This window comes from Zonotrichia albicollis, chromosome 1 (assembly GCF_047830755.1).
Source record: "Zonotrichia albicollis isolate bZonAlb1 chromosome 1, bZonAlb1.hap1, whole genome shotgun sequence".
NCBI lineage: Eukaryota > Metazoa > Chordata > Aves > Passeriformes > Passerellidae > Zonotrichia > Zonotrichia albicollis.
Genome location: NC_133819.1, coordinates 145,762,431 through 145,783,491, shown reverse-complemented (window position 1 = coordinate 145,783,491; position 21,061 = coordinate 145,762,431). Strand labels below are relative to the sequence as shown.

The following is a 21,061-nucleotide window of genomic DNA, read 5'->3' as shown; positions in this document are numbered from 1 at the left end:
AGGAGAGGAGAGGAGAGGAGAGGAGAGGAGAGGACTTTATTAATCTGTGTGCTCTGTTGTCTACATATGTGCCTGAATTGGGAGTTCGTATCTGGTTTTCCCTAGATATATCCTATTCCCCAAAATGTTGTTTGAAATTTGGTTATAAATAACTTGCATACATGCTAGTAACATTCTCTTCTTTAGTTCAATAATATTTCAGTATTTGCAATCCTCTAAAGCAAAACAAAAGTGAAAAATTGTAGCTTTGCTTCAGAGTGATTTGGAGTGATAAATTCCAATACTGGACAAAGCTTTCTAATCTGAAAAAAAAAAAACAAGAGAGACAGAGTGAAGAGGACACAATAACAGTATTTTAGTACAGAAAGATTATTACAGAGAAAGCAGCAATCAATAATTATCCATGCTCAATTTGAAAGGACAAAAAGAAGGTTTAATTTGCAGAGAAACAGATTTGGGTTGGATACTCACAAAAATCTGTCAAAGCTGTTAAACTGATGAGCCACTGAAGCCAGTCTAAAATCTCTCAGGGGATGATCCAGGGCTTTCATTAAAGACTTGATTGCTTTTTGAGGGCTTGCCTGGCTGTACTAAGATGTGGTTAGTTAGAGCATGGTGCTAATAACCATGAGTCCAGGTTCAATCCCCATATAGGCCAGTCACTTAAAATCCTTGTAGTCCCTTCCAACCCAGAATATTTGGTGAAATTCTGTGAAAATTCTGGGCTTAATTATATTATGACAGGGCTGGAAACAGCACTCTTGTGGATATGTGTGTATCTCTTTATACACTAATACTAGAAGTATATGTGCACTAATATGCACCGATACACTGTTTGCACACTAATAATAAAATAATGTAAATGGATACTCTACTAATATACATTATAAAGAAGCATGTGCATATATATAAACATATGTCTACATTTGTTTTTATATATAAACAAATGTTTACTCTTCGTGAGGGTTCTTGAAGCACAGACAAAAATAATTAGAAATGTTGAACATGTTCTCCAGTTCTGCTAGTCAGGAGGACCAGTTTGAATGGCTGCATGTGAACTCATTTTATTCTTCCTTACCCAAACCAGACGTATCCTGGACTATGGACTCAGGCTGATAAAGTGAATTATAACAAATGTCTTGAGCTAGAATTTTCAGAGAGGAGGGTCACATCTTAAATAATCAGTTATCCAGATCCTTAAACTGGGCATTGTGAAATACCAGTTCAGACTGACACTGGTTTCCTCTTTGTTTAGGAACGACTGGTGCTCTCTGTGTTGCCACGGTTTGTAGTCCTGGAAATGATCAATGACATGACCAATGTGGAAGATGAACATTTGCAGCACCAGTTCCATAAGATCTACATTCATCGTTATGAGAATGTCAGGTGGGTGAAGTAGCCTTTCTGTAATGCCTAAGGTCTCAGATGTTGCTAAATTACTCTTGTCTGAGGGTTTCCCTTCTGTTGCTTTATTCATTCATTAATTGGAAAATTAGTGTAACCTTGTTTAGTATTTAAGCAGAGAAGCATTTTGATGCCTTCTTCTAATCATCAGGGTGCTTGGATGCCATGGCAATGGCAAGAGCCATTTAAACTAAACACTGAGTCTGGACCATTTGTGTCTTTTTTTTCACTTTTTTTTTTCACTTTTTTTCACTTTTTCACACTCAGTTCACTTAAGTGGTCAGGATTGCACAGGAAGGGGAGGCCTGCCTACATGTGGACATATATTCTGCCACAACCTGGCTCACCCCACACACTGAAAAATTAGATGGAGACTTGTAAGATGTTTTCAAAGATGGTAACCTGTTAAATGGTTCCTCTGCTTTATAGCCATTTTCATTTAATCAGTCTTATTATTATTTTCTTAATCTTTATTCCTCTCTCTAATTTTTTTCTTTCTTGAAATGTTATCACAAGGGTGATAATTATCCTATGAGCTGCCACTCAAGGTAATTAGTCCTAATTGTTCATTTACACCAGAATGATCAACTTCCACTCCATGACATTACATCATCTTGGTTTTAGTGTATTTCCAGAAAATCAGAATATTTTATTAAGCCAATAGCATTTTCCATGAGCCTTTCCCAAAACACAAGGGTAAATCATTGACTGACCATCTTTGAAACCCTCCTTGAAGGAAGTGAAAAATAAGCATGGGTATGGTGGCAGATAGTTTGCATGGGAAGCAAGTACTTTGCCTTTCAATGAAACCAAAATATAACTTTGCCTGGAGAAGTTCAATGAAATAATTTGCACTTCTGCAGAAGAATAAATTGATTATCTGCTGCTTCTGTGTCCATGCAGTAGCTCAGATATGTTATTTTATTAAATCTGATGGAAAGTATCAAGGACCCTCATAAAGGTTTGAGCTGCACTAAATTAAAATGTCTTCCATTAACCTTTTTCATACTCAGAGTAAGTGTTGCTGTAGAAGAATCAAAATATGGAGAAATGGCCCTTTTGCTTTAATGGAAAAGGGTTGTAGACAGGGTGAGAAATCAAAATATATTTAATGCCTGAAAGAGATTTGAAATTAAAATTCTGCATGCTTTAATATACAGATACTGGTTGGCTTCCATACATACTGCCAGAAACTAGATCTTTTCAAAACAAGGTTTCATACACCTTATTTTATTTCATAAATGTTTAGTACTGAATACCCCATAAACAAATCCTATATGAATCCTTACATATATCCAGATATAAATTTTTGTTGGTTTGAAAATTAAAAGTGTAGAAACTAGTAGTTTCAAAATTTTATTTTTATAAGTTTAGTTTATTATTAGTATTCATTACTCTTTGAGTAGCTTGGTACTTTGCCTTTTAATTTTATTCCTTCTCACAGGTAAAATCTTCCCAAGTTTGTAAGCACTTGTTTAAATTGCAACCAAACCTTTACCAGTCCATACATTTGAAGATGTGTTATCAATCAACCTGATTATTATTGTATTTCTTATTGGTTACATTGGTAATTCTCAGACCCTGCCAAGTTGTGATCTTGTTCATCACAAGTCATCAGCTAAAGTGAAACAAAATCTTCTGGTACTCAGATTGTAACACCAGTTTTATTGGTTGACTTTCAAGTGCTGACAAGGTTTGTGCCAGAATGATCTGTGTCTTTTTGAACATCACCTCTTTATAAAAGTAGCCAATGCTTTCTTTGGCTAATAATTACTGAGCTATTACATGTTTTGTTCTGGGTGTTATCTTGCATACCACATACTTTGTGTGTGTTTATGTTTCTCTATATTCACATGTGGTCATTCTAGGCACAGTGAGCAGCCAAAAGGCAAGAAAAATAACTGGATTTTTAAACACGTTAGAAGTCTGTTTGCAAATGGTTTGTCAATGGAGATCCTACCATAATTTCAGGCACACAAGTTGATACACCTAAATTCAAAGTACAGTCACACTGGGCTCCCTGTAAAGTCAGTAGAATGAAAAAAAAATCCTATTAAAGATTCATATCTTATAAAGAGAGTACTATAGCTCTAACTCAGGTACTTCTGTCACATGCCTGAAATGACGCTAAATAAAACTGGCCTTAGCCTGGTGTATATCAAGACTATCACAAATTTGTCTGTACTCTTAGGATTTGAGACTTGTATGCTTTGAAAATCTAGAATTTCATGATTCCTATTTCTAGCAAAACATTTTCTCACTCTTAGTAGTATTTTTTTAGTTCCTTCAATATTTATATTCAGTACTCCAGTATGTACAAAAGTATAGAACAGAGGTAATGTTACCTCAGGGGTAATAAAATGATCCTTCCACTAGTAAAATGCTAGAAAGTAACTTAAAACATTCAGTAATTAAAGGAAATAGAGTGAAATAATAATATGTTTTCTTTTTTTAGCATTCTTTTTGCAGATGTTAAAGGCTTCACCAACCTTTCCACAACTCTGTCAGCCCAGGAGCTGGTCCGAATGCTGAATGAACTCTTTGCCAGATTTGATAGACTAGCACATGTGAGTTAAACAATTGATTTCCAAAAAGACAAAATCAATTCCATGTTTGGGATGTTTGGGAAATATCCTCTGATCAATTAGAACAATATATATCCAGATTCTCCCCACAGGGATTTTATATAGCAATTGAGATTGGAAGACACTAACAAAGTTATATGAAAAATTATGATAGCAAGTGAAAGCAGAGGTTGTCATCAGAACATTTGGTTTCTGCAGTGCTGGACAGAGAATGGTATGATGGGAGATCACCTACCACAGTTTCTAAGGAAGCTTCATATTTTGGATTTTTGCTGGAAATTTGTTTTTTAAGACCCTAGCTTTATTTGTCTTTTCTTCTGCAAAGTGAAGAAGGTTAAAAGATGTATTCATTTAAGGTCATCTAATCAGTTCTCTCAGTCATTGCAGTGGTTAGTTAATAGCAGGGTTTACAATCTTTAAGCTGGATTCTATCTAACTCAACAATGAAATTAATTAAACACAGCAGAGGAAATTATTACATCAGGAAAATTAGTTGCTCCTTAATTAGCACTGATCAGAAAAAAAAGTGAAGCACAAAAATACAAGGAGAATTGAAGAACATGCTCAGTTTTGCTAGCTTGTATTATTTTTTTTTCATGCTTCTTTGGTCAAAATGTAATTTAATATGGATCTCTTTAGTGTCAATATCTGAGCTGACTAATAAGGCTTCTAAGTGGAGGCAATGAAGTACATTTCATAGAGTTTATCTTATCATTTACCCAGCCAAATCTATGTATATACTATGGGAAAATGCTAATTGCACTGAATATCCTAGACCATGCTATCTATTTCCTGTAAAGGAAACCTAAAGTGGCTTGGCCTGATGTAGAGATTTGCATCCCTCACTGGTTTTTATACATTTCTGAATTAGGGTGATGAAGTATTTGTACACATATTGCACAGTATCAGAATAAGATCCTTGTGGTTTTCTCTTATCTTACACATTAAGGTCAAGAAAAGCAAGTCTTCCATAATTATTGAAATTTCTTTTGATTCAGCTATTTTTACCTCACATAGCAATGTGTTTTCTTTTGTATAGAGTGATGCCATAACCTATTGCCTGGGCAGTGGCTAATTAGTAAACGCAACCTATCTGCTTTGCAAACAAAACCCCCTTGTCAGCTCTGTCTGCACTGTAAAGCCAGGTGAAAGAATTACCTCAGTCCTGTCTTTTAGAAAGCTTAGAGGAGTAATGTCTGCTTTTGTATGGCTTGACAAAAATAGCTATTTTAATTGAAGAAACATATTTTACAAATAGAATGTATGTATGTCACAGAAATATTTTAGGAAGACTATGTATAAAAAATTCTTTATTGCCTTGCTTCACATTTCAAATTTGGCTAGCATTCGTGATCATTAACCATATTTTGCAACCATTCCATAAACTATATTTAACCAATAGTGATTTTGTAGAGAATGAGTATATCCAGTAAAGGAGTTAGGAACAAGGAAGGCATTTACATTTAAAAGCCTAATCCAGTGAATCCTCCTTCACTTGCCACTTAACCCTGAAGTCAACTTCCAGCTTGTTTTCTCAGGTTTTTTTATTTTTTATTTTATGGGAACTGAAAATTTTGCTTCTTTAAATGCCTAGACTTTTTCCCCTCTCTGTGGTTTGCCACACATCTCCGCTTAAACCTTCTAGAAACCTTTCTGTTGCAGTTCTAAATTCATAAATCTTAATGGAGAACATGGAATATGCCATACAATAATAGGTATACTATAAATGTAGGTGAGTCTATTTTAAAGAAAAGGTAATAAATATATCAGTCTGTTTTACATAGCAAAGAATTTCTTATCCAGAAATCTCTGATCTGGGATGAAAGAACATCTGTGTCTTCAAAACATCATTATCAGGATTATCACCTCTCAAGTGAATGTCCCAGTCACTAAATTCAAGACTTTAGGCTCCTTCATGCATTTCCTTTCCTAGTCTGGGAATTTGCTTCTTTTTTAAACACATCATTAGACTAATCTACTGGTTTAGAACAATCCTCTGAAAGGTGGAAGGCACAGGGAAGAACCACTGCAGAAACTGAACAGACTTTGCCTGCAAAGATTAAAGTGATATGATCATGAAAAATTAAAATTTAGTAAAAAGAAAGACATTTTGATTGTGTTCCTTATTTGTGGGTTCTGTGACCTGGATGTCATGATACCTGTGTGATGCCCTGACGATAGAGATGCCTAACACAGAGGAACCTCTCTTGCTTCCCTAGAAAGGGTTTGGTGTTTCTGTCCAATTCAAGGACACAAATTCTCCCTCTGCACTTTACAGGAAACCAGCACTCCACACTGGACTCTTATGGAGGGGACCAGCTGCATAAAATAAAAGGGTCTAAATCTTATATAGAACTTCACCTTTTCCTTTGAAAAGTGTTGGAAATGGACACTGAGTGACCCTGAATTTTAAGGACTTGTGAATTACAGGGATCTATCAACCTACTCATTCGATACTGCATAAAGCTTTCACACCTGGTAAAGGTGTATCTTTTGGAAAAATTCCTGGTCTTCATCTGAATGCGCCACAAGATGATTTTGTTTTAATACTGGTCCATCTTGCTAGTATATTCCAGTGCCTTAGCACTCCCACTATTTTATTCTGTATAGGTTTTTTCTCCTTTGATTTTTACTGACTTTGAATTACATCTGTTGATTCTTGCTGTGGCCAATCATTCCCAGACTAAAGGACCATCTTGTAGTCACTGACTTCCTCTGGGAATGCATCTGGATGCTTTGATAAAGGAGCTTCTCAGGTTTCCTTTTGATAAAAGAAACAGACCAAACTCACAGCGAGGTTTTTACTCTGTAAGATTTATTCCTTAAAATAGTTTTGGGGACTACTTTTCCGGAACACCTCCTATTTTTGAGAATCCCTTTTAAAGCACTGAAAACAGTGTTCCTGGACTAACCTCCATGAGTGTGAAGGTAGATCATCACAATTCCTCCTAATCTCTCTTTCTTCAATCACTGTCCAAGTGCCATGTTTCTGAACATACAGTGATAACACTATTGTACTGAAAAATATTATTTTTGGGTTTTCTGATCTTGCTGTCACATTGTGACCACCATGTCTGCATGGTAATTGTTTATTTTACTGGTCTTATTCCTTTTGTAAATGTTATTAGCAATAGTTTTCTACTTGCCTGTAAATCCTCGACAGGACTTTTGGGAAGTGCTTCTTTCTAGGCCTCCCTAGAAGGATCTTTCACTAAGGAGGATTACACAATCACATCTAGATTTTAGATCTATCGCTTAACTGGTTCTTAATCAGCTTAGCTAGAGTTATCATAACCCTTTAAAATTTTACTCAGACTCTTAGAGTTTGCTAAGAATTACCATCAAAGCAACACAATCAGTTGCAGAAAGCTTGAGGCAGTTTTTAGATTTTAAAGAAAAAATGTTTAAATCCTTATTTACTTCTAAATAAAAGTATTAAATTATAATCTCATATAAAGGATTGTTAGATCTGATCAAACATCTTATATAAATCATATAATATTAAAGAAGACATTTTCACAGCACACTGAAAAATGTAATTTAGCTAAGCTTCTTTTTTCTCTTATTAAGCTTTATTAAGCAATACAAAACTAATGAAAAGTCTCTGATTTTTTTAATCTTCCCTAAGTTACATCAAGTTTTGTGGCACACATTGATGCCTATAATTAATAACAAAAAGCTTCCATAATATCTGTATCATTACAACAGAACATTCTGAAAAAAATTAGAGTTCAGTTCAATATTTCTTCCAAGAAAAAAATGTAATGATATGTTATGTACAGCTTCTTCTCATTTCTAATCACTCCGTGATATTTGTAAAAGATTTATAGTTATTAAAGAGAAAAGTAACATTTACAAAAGAAGAAAAATAAGTTGACATAAAATAGAACTGAAGAAAATATTCCCTTATATATACTTAATCTACTGAAAGGCCTAAATGGAAACTCAATTAATATTAATATTTTCCTTAGGCAGAATTTTTGAGAAGGGAAATGAGATGACATTCAGCAAGATACTTAAGCCTAAAAAACGTCCTGCCTTGGTGAAGTAATAGTTATTTTTGATGTTTGTTTTTCCTCTGTCTTCTCTGCAGTGCTAGATGTCAGCCAATACCATGATTTAAATTATCATATTTCTAAATTCATCTACACTCTTTGTAGATTCAGTTTCAGATACAACAAAGAGGAAAAGGAGCTTATTAAAGGACTGATGGGGGTTTTGTTTATTTTGTTTCTAAGGAGGCAATCTTATCCTGCAACCTTGATTAAATTGTCTCCTGTGGTGCTGCAGACAAGCTGTCAAAAATTCCTTCAACATTGTATTACCAATGTTGTGACTGCTGTTTCCAGAGGTGGAAACCAACCTGACTGCCAGGCTCCACAAGAACACATCACCCCAGAGCCCCAGTAAAATACCTGCACCTGTTGGTGTCAGGAAGGGAAGGCTGGAGGGATTTGGGGCCTTTTCTGTTCCTTGATAAAGACGCTTCCTCTGCAGTGCTTCACTGTCCCAGGCCACATTTCAGCTCTGAGCTGGCAGTGCTTTGTTCCATGGTGAAATTATCTTCAAGCATGTAATCCACAGGATTCCAGAGTCCACAAGTCTTTTGTAAACACATATGCCAAGTGTGAATTTTTTCATGTGTATATGTTTAAAGTGCTGAGGTTTTTTTCCTCCCAAGCAGTTTCAATAATTAATTGGCTCCTACTAATGAGTGAACAACCTTGTTTACCATCTTATCCCTACATTTACAGTTTTTCAGATGGTAAAGAGCCCATCAAAAGACCTAAAGAGTCATATAAACCCCAGCCCACAACATACTTTTAGAAGTGATAGTATACAGGTTTTTTAGGAAAAAATTCAGATGAAAATGACAGATTGAATAAAATTTGTTTCAATTTTTCCAGTTATTTGTAAATGAAGAATTACTCAAATTCAACCTCCCCCTAAAAGAAGTGCCACTTTGTGGCTAATTTGGGGTTTGAATTAAATTAGGCTTCGCAAGTATATTCTTGGGGATTCTCCAACTCATTCTTAAGAGAGTCATAGAATAATAAAGGCTGGAAAAGACCTCTAAGATTAGCCATGTACCTAACACTTCCAGGACCACCACTAAACCATATCCCTAAACAGCACATCCACATGTCTTTTAAATATCTTCAGGGCTGACAACTCAACCTCTTTCCCAAACAGCCTGTTCCAATGCTTGGCAACCCTTTAGATGAAGAAATTTTACCAAATATCCAATCTAAATTTCCTCTGGTGCAACTGCAGGCCATCTCTCCTTTTTCTGTCTCTTATTACTTGGGAGAAGAGGCTGACCCTCACCTGGCTGCATCCTCTTTCTTAGCCCCCTGGGCACACCCTGGCTCATGTTCTAATGTTGCTGACCAGTGTCCCACGCACCTGAAGCAATTCAGTTCTAGAAACTCCTCAGGGGCAGAATTGCCATTCAGAATTGTTCCTGCCTTAGCTAGAAAGAAGCACCTGGAATCTTTCTCATGGGGATTTCTGTCCCTGAAATAATTTAAAGCATAGTCTTCTAATTAAGAGCTGCCAAGGCAAATTGCTCACCAGACACAGCAGTCATAACAGTTTTCTTCTTCAACATGTCAAGGAACAAAGATGTTGATATAATAAATGATAAAACTCATTCACCATCATGCCTCAGTTCCTTCTGCAGCATGACAGACCTCAAACCTTTTTTTTCTGGCAGCACAGAGAAATTCTAACCACCCCATTATAGGTTATTCTAAAAAACCCAAAACATTCTTTATGCAGTATGTTAAAATATGTAGAAATTGTTTAATATAGTGCCATACTTATGTGTTCAGGCAAATGAAAGACTGACATATTTTTCCCTTTATGTGTATAAAAATTAGAAACAATCTTTTTAACTGTGTACCCTACCTAGACCTTTTTTTTTCCTGCATGACCAAGCTTGAGAACCCCCCTCCATCTGGCTTGCTCAAGGTCCCAGTTCTGTTTTCCAACATGACAGAGCTGCAATAGAAGGAATTTGGATGGAGCTCTCTCACCAACCCACCCTAAAACAGACTGCTGATTAAGAGCTTTGGCCTGGCCCCCATTCATGCTGAGAAATGAGGTTTGTCCAGGTTTCCTCTACCTTTGGCACATGTTTCAGGAACTGAGCTCTTGTGCACAAAGGCCAAGTCCCTTCCTCCTCCCACTGGCTGCCTTCTTAAAGAAGACTTACGTGTATGACTTCTCTTTGTTCTGTAGTTCAGTTGCAGTAATTTTTCATGCCCAATGTTCTAAACTTTGAGCTTGAAATTATGAAAATTGCAAAAAACTTTGAATTTTCTGTGGTCTGTTCGCTATCCTATGGGGTTCCCTTCAAAACTAGGTGAAATGATTAATTCAGCACTGGCAGAATTGAAAAAGTGGCATAACTTATAAAACAAAATCACTTTTTTTCCCTTGTCAGAAATTCAGCCCAAGGAAACAAGAAATATTAATGAAGTTCAGTAACTTGTTATTTGAGCAACTCATTTCTGCAGCTCCACCTTATGCCAATTTGCTTTGCTTCCTTTCCAGTCACTAGGGGTATATTTAATAAGCTCAAACATAAATCATTCACCACATGCAAGGTAATTATTTATGAAAAATCTACATCTTTTCTTTTCTCTGGATTTAGGTGAATTGGAAAAAGGTTTCTTATCAATTGCCACTGAATTAATCTAGAATTATTATTAAAAAATAGTTGGGTGTTTGAGTCTGTTCAATTTCCCCAGGCAAAAATTCTGATTTAAATTGATCTTGGCAGAATCAGGCCCCTTAATCTTCCACTTGCAGCAAATGATAAGCTGCAAATAAGGGGGGAAAAGAGCCTCTATTTGTGACATGCTGAGATTTTAATTGATCCCCTCAATAAATGCTATTAATGAATGAGTATTGAAAGGGGTGTGAGACTGATGGATACTGATGTGAATGTCTGTATAATATCAGCTGTCATTTACATGCCTAAGGACAACTTCTAGAATTGCATATGAAAAAGGGAAGATGGATAGAATAAATTAAAGAGGAGATTATAATAGCCTCAGAATGGTGTAAGAATTTAACACTGTTGTGAAAAATATTTCCTGTACCAAAGTTCCTGTATGACAATTTTCTCTTATTTAAATAATTTACTCATTTTACAGTTTCTTCATACATATTTAGACTTTTCATTCATTAAATATCAACTTGCCACTCTTAGATACCATTGCAGTGAAATGATTTTAGGAAGTGGGCTTGAGCTCTACAGCGTGAGAAAAATCCCGATTGATACTAATATCATTTTATACCACTGAAAAGTCGGCAGGCCCTGACAAAACTCAGTCTCTGATATAAAACTGGAGCATGGCTGCCTGCATTATCCATGAGTCTAACCTTAATGCTCTTGTACAACCATTCTGACAAAGCTCTGAGTCCAAACTGTAGATGTGATTAAGTTACCGAGTCATTTGAGGGAATCTCAGGAGAGCAGGCAGTTTGCCTCTGCCAAAGGCAGATACCATCAGCCTCCTGTCCTTCTTGAGAGTCACTGAATTATCTTCCTCTAGATGAAATATTTTCAGTGATAAAAAGCCTATAGTTTGCTTTTGAAATGAGTATGATGGGAATAATTGGGGAAGAATAAAAAATGAAAAAGCAATGTAGTCATGCTGTAACACAGATCACATTTAGCAGTCACAATTACATGATTAACAGGAAAAAAAAAACAAAAGTAGGAAGACAAGGAGTCATTTAAAAGCTCCCTGTGGTTTTTTGTGCCAGTAGAGACACCTTGCCTGACCCTGCAATGTTCCACAGGACATAAATCTTATGTCATATTTGTTAGTCCCGTGTGGGTGTTTCACATACCCAGGGTTTTACAGACACATGCTGAGGTCAGGTACAGACAGCTGAATGGAGCCCAGCCAGCAGCTTTAGCTGTGAGCTGAATTTGTCCCCAGGCTTCGCTGCCTGGCTCTCCTTGGGCTCCAGGGCTCCCTGGCATGGGGACACCTGACACAGTCATCTCCGCTTGGACATTGCACTCCATGGATCACTTCCTGAGCTTTGGCAAATCACACAGGTGACATCACATGATGAAGGAGAGAAAACATTCATGAGGAGTTGAATGGATTTCCTGTGTCACACCTGTGCACTCACATTTGCATATATCAGACCCTCGTTAGCAGATCTTGACATGCATGAAGATTCTTATTTTTGCAAAAAGCACATTCCTCTGAAGTTGTCTGCTTTATTCTGAATTTCAGACATGCAGGAAGGTGATATAAGTCTCATCTGAATTTACTGGAATCAACACTCTAGCCAGTTTAAGTGAGGTTTTAAGAATCAAACAACAGTCTTATCCTTTTGAAGACTGAAGTCTTTACCAGTGCTGAAATAAATTCTCATTTTAAAAGGGGTTATGCATGTCATCTTATAGGTATAATAAATGTTGAAATTAAAAATGTAATTAAAAATTAAAATATAATAATACTTGAGATATATCTTCTTTCTTTTATTCCAGTCTGTCTTTCCTAAACATTGACTGTTTTTCCCTTTTCCTCCCTCTATTCTACTATAATGTTATTATTTGTAAAGTATTTGTAGTGGCCCTGAATAAAGTGCTGCTTTTTGATTTATTCCACCTCGGTCAAACCAATATGACATTATACACAATCCTTTTACTTTCTAGATGTGAAAGCAAACATCACTTATAGTGAGCATCAATTGAATGAGACCTTTAGAAAAGCCCAAGAACTCTAGAATCTGTGGTTTATATCTTCATCTCTTTCCATTTTGTCTAAACGAGGAACACAGGGACAATTTTAAGGAAATCCACTTAATGCTTGACATTCATTTATGCCATTGAGTCCTACCTACTTGTCATTAACTTTTATGTTTCATAGTTTCACTCTATAGTTAAAAAAATAGGTGGAAAATATGGTAACATCAGACCTCTAATTCTCTCCATGGAGGAGGAAAGTTTTTGGAGGCTTTTAGGATGTACAATTTCATTTAAAGCAATATGAAAAATTCTTAGTGTTCTTCTGTGGGTCTGCAGAGGGGCTGAAAAGAAGGGGTTGAGGCAAGAGGAGAGTTACATATGAATTTTGCCTTTTTAGAAGTCTGAGTTCAGTCTGGAATTTTGTGTGAAACTTGGGTACCAAAGCATTGCACTTGAAAGGCAAGCACTGGTTTTAGCTGGAGACTTAACCAAAGCTTCAAACACAGTCAGTTCCTACTGATGGTTTGGGGAGATTTTAGGGTGAATCAGCTTACTTTGGCCACGTGCCCAGAGCAGATTTTACCCTTGCTGGCATCCTTAAGGCTTCAGCTGGCTTCTCAAAAAGCTTTGGGTAAAAGTGTGTGAATTCTGTGTGTCACTCCAGGATTGTTCAAGGCTTGTCTGAGGTTGACTACAAACCTTCATTCTTCCTAAGCAAAATTTTGAAGGGAATCCATACTTGATTCCTGGGAGAACCAGCATTCACATTTGCTCTTATATCTTACTTAAATTTTTCTTTTTAAGGTCTGTTACTGAAGCCTTTACTGATTGATTATTAATACTACACTCAATATTTCAATGATTCTCCATCATAAAAACGCTTCCTTGACACAACTTGTAATGTTCTCTGTTCCTGTGCATTGATTGCCTCCTGTGAGGGCCCAATCAGCAGAATACATTGGGCAAATTTACAGTAATCTTGGTCTCATATGCTGGTCTGGGAACTGCAAAATTGCAGCAACTCAGATATTTCTGCTCACTAGAAAAGGATCTTCTAAAATAATGGGCAAGTTATGCAATAATATTCTGCTTCAGTTTCTAATGACACTGTTAATGTGTATTTTAGAAATTAAATTCACTATTTGCTCTTAGGGTAAAGGGTGTCTCTAGCTGGATGCCAAACATCATTTCTCCACAGCATGAGTTTGATGCAGGACAGCTTCTTTGAGATCCTTGCCATGCAGATACTTGATCAGCTCCTGTAGCTGTTGGGAATACTTGAGTGTCACTGCAGAAACTTTAGGTGGGAAGGGATTTCAGTGGGAAGAAAGAGGTTTTTCATTTATTTCCAGTGTAAAAAGCAGGCAGGAAAACATGCCCTGGAGGTACATAGCCTAAATTGGGTTATTCATTATCTCAGATGGCATTTCTGAATCCTTGGCCTATGTTCCACCTAGCTCTGATAAAACCTTTCTCCCCATCAGCAAGAACATCTCTGGTTAGAATAAAATAAAAATCACAATAGCCTTTTTTTTCTGCAAATGTAAAGGTACTTTATTTCAAAAGTGATATAAATCACAATTATACTAATGACAAGCAGAAAACATCCAGAAAAAAGGTGGGGTGTTGATTGGTTTTTTAACAGTATTTTTTCAACCACTTTTACTTTCACCTTAACATGCTGAAAAAATCTGCAAATATTTTCTTTCTCTTTGCTATATTTGTGTGTAGGAGCACCATTGTCTAAGAATAAAGATCCTGGGGGATTGTTACTACTGCGTCTCGGGGCTCCCAGAACCTCGCCAGGACCATGCACATTGCTGTGTTGAAATGGGGCTCAGCATGATCAAAACTATCAGGTAATGCCTTTTCCTCCCCCTGATTCATTGTTTCTGGCAGTGTTCTCAGCTTCCTACCTGAGAATGTTATCACTAGACAAGTAATTATTCTGTTGGTTCAAAAATCTCAGCTTTATCACTGTGAAAAGGACAGGACTTTTCTGATCCATGTAATGCGTGGGAAAAGCTGCTAAAATGATTTTGTTAACCTGTGCTACTTCAGAGATGTAACACAATAGCTGTGTGTGCAACTGAGAGGCTTCACAGTTCTTGGCAGTTCTCACTTTGTACTGTTGTCAATTTCAAGAGGAGACTGAAGAGGAGGAGTCTGAATTGCTTCCTATAATCCCTTTAATAAAATTAAACCACAATAAAACCACAAAATAGACAGCTTTGGCTATCCTTTAACTTGGAAACTAGCTCATAGACAAACTCATAAGTACTGAGATTTTCCAGATGAACAAATTTTACTTGCTAAATTAGGTTCTTGCTTAAATTCACCAGCACTGGAACTATTTTAATGGAGGAATGTGTTCCCATCATGTAAATATAATTATGTTGCTGTTAGATTATTGTATTTTGATGCAATTACAATTAATAATAATCATATTTCAGCAGCCTGTGGGTAGAGCTTGCCCAATGAGTTACCATGACATTGGTTGACATCTAGTACTCCAAGAGGTTTTGTCCATCTTTTAGAAATTTATGGGTTTTTACTGATACAACATATCAAAAACAATTTACTGAGCTTATCATATTCAAATACTTTTTCTGTTGTTGCCTTCCTTAAAATAGTTCTGCCTAACATGAGCATTTTCCCCTTTCCCTGGATGTTTTGCTGTCCAATCTCTTTTTCTGCTTCTTGTCCAGACCTCTTTGCCCCTTTTATCTGGGTCTGTCTCATGGCATACATCAGACACTTAATGCACACTGCAGCTACATTACTGAGCTCTTAATAGAGACAGAATTTGACTAAAATTAATTAATGGAAAATGTAACTGAATAATGATTATGCAACAGTGATATCTAAGAAGGCTGGATTCAATTATCACAGGCTAAATGTTGAATAAAGTAATCAATACTTTGCTTCTGGAATCCCCACAGTGAAAGTGAAACATGAATTAGAAAACACAGAGATGAAAAAATCTACTGGCACTGTTAAAATTTTTCGGATACACACATCAAATCTTGGCATTTGCTTGGTAACACCACCTGCAGACAACCCATTGTAAGCTCTTTTTCTTCAGACAGTAAATCTCTCTCCATCTCCTTACACATGTGGAAGTCTGTAGCATCCTGTGCCCTTCAATGAACAGGGTCTTGAAGGCAGCAATCCAATATTGAAATATTGGAAATATTGGTCTATTTTTAGTATCTTAAATGACAGCTACAGTCAGTCAGAGCCATGACATAAAGTCCATCAGGACTTGGGTCATCCATCACAGACTACTTCAGTTCCGATTACCCCCCATTTATTTGATAATCCCAGTATCTGATTTTCTCTCTATGCAATGAGGATGGTTCTTCCCCCAGGCTTTTCTGTTCAGAGTCTTATGTTGCTTATCTTAATGTGTGTTCACACAGTTCACAGGGAGGACCAATCCTGACATGGAATATTAGAAATACTTCCGCCCACATTTCTGAGAAAATTTGGAGTTATCTACATTCTATTAATTAAAATTAAAGAAGTAGATATATGTCTCACAGTTAAGAATTAAAAAATACCCTCTTTATAAAAGTTAGTTTTTTGTCATATTGGTCCCCACAGAATTTTACCATATTTAAAACGTGACAGAAATGACATTTGGATGATTAGAAAATTTTTTATCTTTATAAAAGATTAGAAAATCTTTTATCTTTATTATATAAAATAAATATTTTTTTAGTCTAAAATAATAGGGAGGTGACCCAAGATATGCAAAACCATCATTCAGATTGGAGAGCTGCATTGAAGTTATACAGACAAACATTTCTCTCCATTGATATGGGCAATGTTGTACTGACCAGTACAACCCTTCTGGTGAGGCAGCACCCAAAAAACCCCTGGATCTCAGGATACCATGGCTGAATACTCCTTCTATTGTCCTTGATGCATCCATGGTCAAAGGGAACAGCACGAGAGTGTCGGGTCCATTCATTACACAACATGTGAAATAAATCTGCACGGACAGACTGTCTCACTAGGGACTTTTGAGTGTTTTCATGCAGCTTGTATCCATACAGCTAAATTGTTAATATATTGTTAATTGAGAGTCCACAATTTGATTTTAAGCTTGAGTCTTGCAGGTCCACTACTCTTTTTGCAGATGAAAGGAACTGGTTAGAACTCAACAAAATAATTCAAGATCCTTATTTTCCCTGTAATGTTTTTTCTTGCATCATCATGCTTTGTTAAAAATTCCATAAAAGAAGCATTATTATTGTTATTCCAATCTGTCTTCTTGTTTTTTGCTCCCTTAACTGTTGAGAACTATTGATGGGTGACTTCTAATTACAGGAAGATGGCATGGAATCTGATATTTACTCCAAAGTAAGGTGGTTTTGCTCCACCACATTTAGGCATGAGAAAAAAATCCATACTCTCTCTCTACTGCAAAACCCAAAGACCTGTAAATTCTGTTTCCTAAAATCTCCATGACTAGGAGTAGAATGGAAGGGAGATTGTGTGAGACTCTGCTCCTCAAGGACTCATTTTCATACTGAACGATGGAAATGGGACAATATATATAACAGTGGAAATTCAAACAAACCCTTGTGCTGGTATATTTGTTTGGTGAATCAAGGAGCCCTGAGTCGTTTCATTTGCTGGATCATTTCCCACTAAAAACCATCTGAAAGAGTAACTATTATGACAGAATAAATGGTCCCAGCATGCAATATAGGCTAAACTCCAGAAATTAGATAACAGCTTGTCTTCATTAAAAGTCTGTAATTAAGTACTAATATTAAGGCAAATTCATGAGAGAAGGAAAAAAACCGGAAAATTTAAAAACCCAAACAAATACACAACCAAAAATACTTCAGCTGTTTCAGATAACTGACTGCCCTGGCAGGATTCCTGCTTTTAGCATGAAAAAAACTGCAGTTATAATAATCTGTTGAGTATTAATGAAAATCATGAAGTGATCAATTCCTATTAAAGAAGTAACTCAGGCAGTAAAAGAGACAGGAATTGTTTTCATATTCCATTATTTATAATTGTTTAATTAAGTAATTATATAATAATATCATTCATCAAGTTCTGGATTCCTTCCATAGATTATTTCTCCTATGATCTGCAAGGCTCTTCCTATGATTCACAGAAAAGAGGATGTATTCACAAACCCAAATCTAAGGCTTAACTTCATTTCTGTGTGGTGGTGGAAAGGGGTATTGTGACATATTCACAAGTTCAACCAGCACTTTTTAGACAGTTCTAAGATTGAATATAGGTTTCTCACTGAGACTTGATCATATTGTCACCTCCACATGTCCATTTCAGCCACTGACTGAATGGAGAGAATGTCAAAATAGATTTTCTTTCCCTGTTTTTGCTGTTGGATGATGATATGAACTAAATCAGGTAGAGAGGAATGAGTTCATACACTTCTGTGACCTCTTTCCTTGAATGCACCATGAAACACAGTAAAGGACACATTGGAAAAATGGCATAGGACTATGTGTATATATAAGAAAGAGGAATGCAGCAGTATTAACTCTGCCCATGTAGTTACAGTTTCTGTCTGAACTCAGAGCAAGTCAGTTATATTAGTGACAATATGAAGCTTCTCCAGGTAATAGTTCTGCCTACATTAGATTACAGCTCTAAATCCAAGGTAAACTCATCCTGGTGCTATTTTAAATTGGCTCCTTGGGAAAATATCTACATTAAATTGTAAATTCAACTTGTGTAAAGTTCACCTATGAAATGCTACATCCCACAGGTCATATTGCCTGCACTGTACCATTCAAAGTGTTCAGTAGTTTAGTGCATCCTCTTACCAAGCTTTTCTAAAATCATGGATATCTCCTTCATGGGCATGACACAGTTCCCAGAGTCACACTGAAAAGATCAATTACCTCACTTCATCTACTATCCTGTCATGTCAGCATCAAAAAGCTGACATTAATTTCTTCAGGAAAATTCTATAATTCTGTTAAGTCCAACCAAAATGTTCCCTATGTAACTTTACCTTATGATCGAAGGACATTTCAGTTAGCAGGAGACACAGGAGATCACCTATCCATCCTCCTGATCTCAGCAGAGTCAGCTAAAACTCTTATTTACTTCAACCAGAATACATGGACTTTCATATTTCACCTGCATGAGGATGATAATGACCATGTCTTGATGGGTAAATTGAACAAACTCAGAGAATTTTAGCCATCACTGAGAAAAAGTGGAGCAGACTGGCAAACTCCACTCCTATGAAGTCATTTTGCTTCCAGAACCAGGCAGTTGAATTCAAATTACCTACTAGAAATGATCTGGAACAGGATGTGAAAGGGCTTGTTGAGAATGAAAAAGCATTCTGGATTGTTTTAAGTATCTCAAAGCATAGTCAAAACCTTGCACAATTGAACTGGCCAGCACAGAAGCAGCCTGTGTGTCACTCTCAATCTCCAGGACTGGAATTCCAGGGCACTCAGTTTTTTGACAGCTATAGAAAATGCTGAAAAGGAAATTTCTAACTTTTGGCTCACCTTCTTCATGCAAATAAGAAAGGTTTAATTAACACTATAAAAATTAAATACCCATCAAAGAATGCTGACCAGGAGGAAATGCCAAGATCCAATTAAAATCATTGCAATTTTTTATCTGTGGCTAGACTGAAATGAGATGAATGGCTAAAATAACACCAGTCACAGTTACCTCATCCTGGATAAGATATCAAAGCACTTGTGAGGCAAAGAGGGCTGCTTTAGAGATCATCAATAATGCATTTTGTGCGTGCACTTTGTCAATGTCTCCGCAAAAAGCCTGTAAAGTAGTTGAAGAAAATACATTTTTTTAATTAGAAGTTTCATTCACAGTTGAATAAATTTAAGAGAGAGAAGAAATAGATGTGGAATACCAGAGATTTTGCAAAATGGACTCTCTTAATTTTTTTCTCTACAATTTTTTATCTAGTACATGCTATTATTTCTGACATTTTTTTTCTCAATAAATTAGTTTCCACTATTGATGAAGGTGATTCAGGCTTTGCTATTTCAGGCTTTTTTTTTTCTTATACCTGTATGTAAACAAGACCTCCTAAAATATATGCTAGTCTGGCTGCTAGAGGGTTAGATTTGACCATGATTAAATCCCCTTCTTTACATAATTCAGAAATCTTTTTCAGCCCACATCACTCCCAATATTAAATAAAAAGAATAACTCCATGACTTCTTACATATTAACAAATCACCTCACTTTTAAACTTTTTTAATCTTTGCAGAGAAATTTTGAAATAAAGCAGCCCATTTATTCTTTGTTCAATTTAAAAATCTTACAACAAAAATTTTTATGAAGACGTTTTCATGACAGGGTATCAGCAGTTCTCCTTTCAGTCTTGTGTTGCAAATAATAATTTGAATGAGAGTAGATCACTCTTGGGCTTTGATTCATGTCCTGGACAGGGCTGTTTAAATATATTTCAGACTATGCCTGTTACTTCATGCAATCAGGTCCCCTCCTGCAATTATTTTCCCACCTATGCACACAGGAGCTGTGCATGCCAAGAGGATGCAAAGGCAGAGAGAGCCCTGCATGTGCCCCAGCACTGCAGCAGGCAGAGAAACAGAATGTCCTCAGCCAGAGGGTGCAGGCAGGAGGCCAAATCCCCTCTGACTGCTGGGGAAGAGCTGAGATCAAATATCACCTGGGCAGCACATAGAGTTGCTGGGAGACTGTGGGAGACAGATAAGGCAAGGGGGAGAGGACCTTGGTTAGTGTCTGCAGTGCACTGCAGGAGGTGGTGTGGACAGCACAGCTCTGTGAGGTTTAGGACAAATGCAGAAGTCCCATGTGGATGATGGAGGATGCCAAAGCCTTCTCAGGCCATCCCCACATTTTTATGACAAAGGAAAAGTTAAATCCAGAAATACTTAGTGGCCACTCTGGAAATAGAGGGGCACATTGCTCAGTTGCACCATGGTTTGTACCTGGTCTCTCCAGGGATACCTGTGTGTCTTAGTTCTCATGTAAGATACAAATACCAGACCCCAATTTACAGTATTTAAAAAAGACTAGAATAGAATAGAATAGAATAGAATAGAATAGAATAGAATAGAATAGAATAATCAGCTATTTTAGTTGGAAGGGGCCTGCGGTGACCATCTAGTCCGGCTGCCTGCCAATTCAAAGGTCACCAAAGCTAAAATATGTTAAGCCCATTGTCCAAATGCATCTTGATCATGGGCTTGGGGCATCAATCACCTCAGCAGAGAGCCTGTTACACTGTTTGGCCACAGTCATGGAGAAGAAATGTTCCCTAATGTCCAAGCTGAACATTCACTGGTGGAGCTTTGAGTTATTCCCATACTTTCAGTCA

The 21,061-nt window shown here is 36.7% G+C and overlaps 1 protein-coding gene across 2 annotated transcripts in view; it reads left to right on the top strand.

Moving 5' to 3' along the window:
- The window catches only part of ADCY8 (adenylate cyclase 8), a 115,692-nt gene that overhangs the window by 46,744 nt on the left and 47,887 nt on the right, over positions 1-21,061 (top strand). For both annotated transcript variants that reach the window (XM_014264426.3, XM_014264428.3), the window contains exons 3-5: positions 1,256-1,386; positions 3,860-3,971; positions 14,443-14,570. In XM_014264426.3, coding sequence (XP_014119901.1) covers positions 1,256-1,386; positions 3,860-3,971; positions 14,443-14,570 — 371 coding nt within the window. The remainder of the gene's footprint in view (positions 1-1,255; positions 1,387-3,859; positions 3,972-14,442; positions 14,571-21,061) is intronic.